Source organism: Gadus morhua, chromosome 5 (genome assembly GCF_902167405.1).
Source record: "Gadus morhua chromosome 5, gadMor3.0, whole genome shotgun sequence".
In the NCBI taxonomy this organism is placed as follows: Eukaryota; Metazoa; Chordata; class Actinopteri; order Gadiformes; family Gadidae; genus Gadus; species Gadus morhua.
In genome coordinates, this window is record NC_044052.1 from 12608017 (window position 1) to 12613487 (window position 5471).

Consider the following 5471-nt stretch of genomic DNA (forward strand, 5'->3'; position numbering starts at 1 on the left):
GGAGGGAGAGGAGAAAAGAGCAGCGTTAACGCACAGCCGTGTGTTGTCTTCTTAGTCCATTAATTTTACAGTAGCCTTCAGCTCACTCCTCCATGTCCCCGTTGGCTCGGTAGCCTGCTAGCTATGAAGTTCAACTTTTCATTTCACCCTTTGCTAGTTCATGTTATGCTGCTTCCTTAACTGCGTAATGCTCTTTAAATTATAGGAAGATTTTGAACATTAAAGAATTACTAGCAGTTCTCTAAATTAAAAACCGACATCATTTTTTAGGTAGGCCTAGTTCTAGTTTTAAGGAAAAAACGAATAACCATAATAATCCTCCTTATAATAATATTTATATTAACAACAATAAAATAATAATATCATGATGCAATTGTTATCGGATTAATATTTATAAGAATCATAATTGTAAGTCCAATAAAAATAGTCAATAATTTAAGCCACATTTGAAGTCTCTTTAATTAGTTCTAGAGGCATTAAGTTGTTCTCCCTGCTGTTGAAGTCCGAGAGACCAGTGTAAGTGATGCCTTGCTCGGGGCTTCCAGCGTGGGTTTCCTTCTCTCATCGTTACAATCCGTGATGGGTCGTGAGATTTTACAGTATCGTGTTCATAGAACCTCAGAAAATATAAAAATTACAAACACAATTTAAAAGCATTTCATGAGCTCACATGGCCAGGTTCACGGTTCCAGAAATAAACCGTGAGCCAGGCCACGGTTCATTTCTGGGCCTAAAGCGGATAACGTACACAATGTGGGCCTGCACGACTGCTTAAGAGCATGACTGTGGAGACAGGCGGACAAAGGGAGGGAGATGGTTGAATGAGGGCCACTGTGTGCGGGTCAGCTTTGTGCGGTGGTTTTGGTGACAGCATTGCCTGCGATGCGCTGGCACAGTGCGGCTGAGGGAGTGATACCCTCATACCCTCATCACTCGATCTTGATATGGACGTTTATGTCATGGAAAAACACTGCAACGAAAATCACACCTCTTATCACTTTGTCATAAATTGTGTTATAGACTGTCGGGCAGGTCGCTGTGGTTGCGTATTTCATCAAAAATAATTGTTATTTACAAACTTTTGTTTATGGTATCGAACCCGTGTTATTTATGAATGGGCTAAATGTAGTATGCCTGCAAGATAAATTATTGACGGCCATTTTAATATTAAAAACAATCACCTTGTGTGTCTTTTTGAACATGAGGTTCCTCTTGGTTTCTGATGCGTCTTATCCTTTATTTATGATTACTCGGTGTGCAGTGCTAAACCCATAATAATATGGATTTATGAATACCGAGCCTACTAGTAAGAACTTAAATCGCCTTAATCCGTCTGCTGCTTCAGTGCTCAGACCACCTGCTCACTCGACACATTCAACAACTCTGATTTTTTGGAAACATTTATAATAAAATATAATTTGCCCATATTGGAGATAATACTATTTTCTCACAAATATCATGAAATGAACATCTTCTTACGCAGAAGGCAGGCCTCTCTCAGCCGAAAGAGGAGGCTATAATTCATGCAATAGAATAGAAGCTGAAGGCACTCGGTTGAACACACACCAGTGTGTGTGTGTGTGTGTGTGTGTGTGTGTGTGTGTGTGTGTGTGTGTGTGTGTGTGTGTGTGTGTGTGTGTGTGTGTGTGTGTGTGTGTGTGTGTGTGTGTGAGAGAGAGAGAGAAAGAGGGAGAGAGAGAGATGCTGTGAAAATAATATCAGGCTTTTCCGTCAGAATGAACTTTCCACTGTATCCAGCCATGAAATAATGTGAAGCGACACTTCAAACCATCTGCGCCATCTATCCCCCTCTTCTTCTCTAAACCCGCCAGTGCACAAAACGGAGAGTGTATGATCCTAACCCGCCCAGCTAGGCAGTGGAATCTGAATTCGATCCACAAATATATAGCCTAATATTTCGCGGAAACATTTAGGCTCTCCGCCCTCTTTGGTGTGGACCGCTGGTGCGAAAGACCGTACCGCTCCTTGGGCAGGCTGCGGGGTTCAGGTTGGGGGGTTCAGCCTCCCAGTCCCGCGGTCCCCTCGTAACCCCTCGTGGATCAGTTAAAATAAGAGTCTACGGTCCTGGTATTTGTGTTTCTTACGGTTCTTCTGTTTACTACGCTGAGGGCCAATTCACGTTGAGCACGGATCTCACACAATTATTATCTCTCCCTATCCAAAAACAATAATATAAATACAATAATCTTATTCTAAAAATTCTAAACCGAAACGTGCTTCTAGGATGTAATGTATCCTGGATTTTGCCGGGTCTATTTTAGGAGCGTCCATGTTGTCCGGCCCTTCAGGAGAGCGGGAGCTGTGTTTCTGTAACACCGCACACAAAGGAGAGGTGTTGGGACACACGGAAGCCAATTAAATGTTTGAAGACATAAAGCAAAGGTCAAAATGTTTAGGCTGCGGTTTAAAAGTGCAGTCGAACACTGGGAGGCGCCGAGATATCTTGGCGCTCCTTCCGCGTGATTGGTAGGCTCAACTTGACAGTGATTGACGGGCATCCATGGCAACCGCGCAGCCAATCTGCCAAGTCCAATAGAAAATCAGCAGCGAGGGCGACTGTCTTTTTCCCCTTCAAAAAACATCTCGGCTCGAGTCGTGATGCTCTTGTACTCTCGACCCTCACCCACCGAGTTGAGCAGGAGGAGGATGCAGCAGTGAGCCGGAGCGACTCGCTCCTCACCGAATGTAACAGAGCATCCGATCCGTTCGGACCGGAGGTTCGACCCGAGGAGGCGCGCGAGGACGGAGGAGTGCGACGCACGAGCGACGGGAGGAGGAAGGGACACGCTCAGCCTCCATGTTTCAGCTGCCCATCTTAAACTTTAGCCCCCAGCAGGTCGCGGGGGTCTGCGAGACCCTCGAGGAGAGCGGGGACATCGAGCGCCTCGGCCGCTTCCTGTGGTCCCTGCCGGTCGCCCCAGCCGCCTGCGAGGTCCTCAACAAGAACGAGGCGGTGCTGAGGGCGCGCGCCATCGTGGCCTACCACAGCGGTAACTTCCGGGAGCTCTACCACATCCTGGAGAACCACAAGTTCACCAAAGACTCGCACAGCAAGCTGCAGGCCCTGTGGCTGGAGGCGCACTACCAGGAGGCGGAGAAGCTGCGGGGCCGCCCGCTGGGGCCCGTGGACAAGTACCGCGTGCGGAAGAAGTTCCCGTTGCCCCGCACAATCTGGGACGGCGAGCAGAAGACCCACTGCTTCAAGGAGAGGACCCGACACTTGTTACGGGAATGGTACCTGCAGGACCCCTACCCCAACCCCAGTAAAAAGAGGGAGCTTGCCCAGGCCACCGGACTTACCCCCACACAAGTGGGGAACTGGTTCAAGAACCGGAGACAAAGAGACCGAGCGGCGGCCGCCAAGAACCGGTAAGCGCCTTTATGTTGTGGTGTTTGGTGGTTTATCACCAGGTTATCCTCCGCCTGTGTCTTACATCCTATGATAACCGTCCGACACCGATAACCGTCACCGGTCGAGCCTCGAATAACGATGAATAACCACCCATTTCTGGTTTGAACTTGATTAGAGGCGTTCTGAATTCCCCGTGGTCTTGAATAAATAGAGTGTAACTGTAGTATGATGTATGCTAAACATGATTTACCAAACCGTGATTCAATGGTTCTTTTAAAACAGATATGTGTCACCGGATCAGGGGAACAGTGTGTTTTTGTTCCTGTTGGATAGAAAACGACGCACGGAACAGACCGACTAATGTTAGATGGAGACCGTTTATTGTTGGGCAAATACCGTCACTATTCCCCAAATAATTGTAAGAATTATAAAGAAGAATTATTATAAATTATTATTATTAGCTACGTTAATAGCTACACATATTATGAGCTTAGGCTACTTAATAACTGTGTTGTGTAGGCTATAAAATCTGTCACTAGTCGGATATCTTTTTTAGTGGTTATTGAAACACTTACTAAAGGTGGTGTTTGTCTCGGACGGTTTAAAGACAGGAGATCAGATTATGAGTCGAGTCCGAAATCTGCGGTTAATCCTAACGAACCGGTAAACGGGGCGCGAGTCCCCCCTGGTCCGGTCCACGTCCCAGGGTTCCGTAGGGGAGTTCAGACCAGACTTGGGGGTCAAGGGGGGTGTCATAAATATTTTCCTGTTAAGCCCTTTGAGACTGTAATGGTGAACAAGGATATAAATAATATAGAATTTAATTGAATTGATTTGAATTGACTCAGAGATCGGACCATATAGGTGGATTGTGGCCTTTGACCCGGTGTGTTAATGACCGTGGTTATTGTGTCCAGGCTCCAGCAGCAGGTCCTCTCCGGGGGGTCGGTGCGGTCGCTGGCGGATGACGACGGGACGGCGGACCGCCTCGGGAACTCGTCGAGCCCCGAGGCCAGCCTGTCCAGCAAGGCCGCCGCCTCGGCCATCTCCATCACGTCCAGCGACAGCGAATGTGACATCTGACGGCCTCGCGCGAGGCCGTCCGCAAGTCAGGAGGACAGTTAACGCGCAATAAATAAAGGAGAGGAAGAGAGATCAGGAGAGAGAGGAAGAGAGACAATCTAAAACAGACTTAGTGCCTGCGTGGAAAACAAACACTACTACTGTCGTTCGATGGCGACAGAAACCCGAGGGACGGAAGTCCCGTCTTAAGCCGCCTTCCGGTATTGTTTCGCTTTGACCACATGCGGAGAAATCTAAAAACGATGCATGGAGAATATCCCGGATAACATCCCTCTGAAGGGGGCGGGGGGGGGGGGAACCGAGGCCTCCAGACGAGAGTGAATTGAAAAAAGGAATCTGAAGAAGACATTTGAACGCCTAACCTGCTATTTTCTGTGGGTATTTCATGTTGAAAGACTGTGATATTTTTAATTTACTTTAAAAGTTTTATAAATAATGTTTATTTACCTATTTAAACGATTGGCTTTGTCTCTTAGGTTTTCATATTGATTTGCTTGGTGTTTTTAATATTTACGTGTGCACAGGTTAACTGGTCAGCATGTGCGCTTTAGTGGAAATGTGATTCAGTAAAAAAAGAAAAGTAAAGATAACTTAATAAAATATTTGTTGACAAAATAACGCAAGTTTAGTCCTTTATTCTTCAAGGTGATAACGCAAATGTAGGACAATTAATTAATTCGGCCTCATTATGGATTCACGATATTGTAAATTGAACGAATAGGCCTACGTCTCCATGGTGACGGGGATGGAGACGTGTTGTGTTGATGATGCTGCGGCCGTGCGGCTCGTCTCGCGCCGACCGTGCCCTAATGCGGGCTGACGGCACGCGAGGGGTCACGGAGAGGCCGCACAGCCGCAGAAGAGACCAGTGATACTCAGATGAACCACCATATATAAACATATTATGCTATAATACTGCTGGGTTCTATCTTTAAGGCATATTAGATAATTATATATTATTTAGGCCAACCGCAAACGGACTGTTAACGCTATTAGAAGGAAATTCCAGTTTTAA

At 46.6% G+C, this 5471-nt stretch overlaps 1 protein-coding gene across 1 annotated transcript; it reads left to right on the forward strand.

Moving 5' to 3' along the window:
• The first annotated feature begins 1639 nt into the window (after positions 1–1639).
• On the forward strand, positions 1640–5074 carry six6a (SIX homeobox 6a). Its single transcript, XM_030356742.1, has 2 exons — positions 1640–3390; positions 4291–5074. The coding sequence occupies exons 1-2, from the start codon at positions 2819–2821 to the stop codon at positions 4454–4456; spliced, it is 738 nt and encodes a 245-aa protein (XP_030212602.1). The 5' UTR covers positions 1640–2818; the 3' UTR covers positions 4457–5074.
• The last annotated feature ends 397 nt before the right edge of the window (positions 5075–5471 follow it).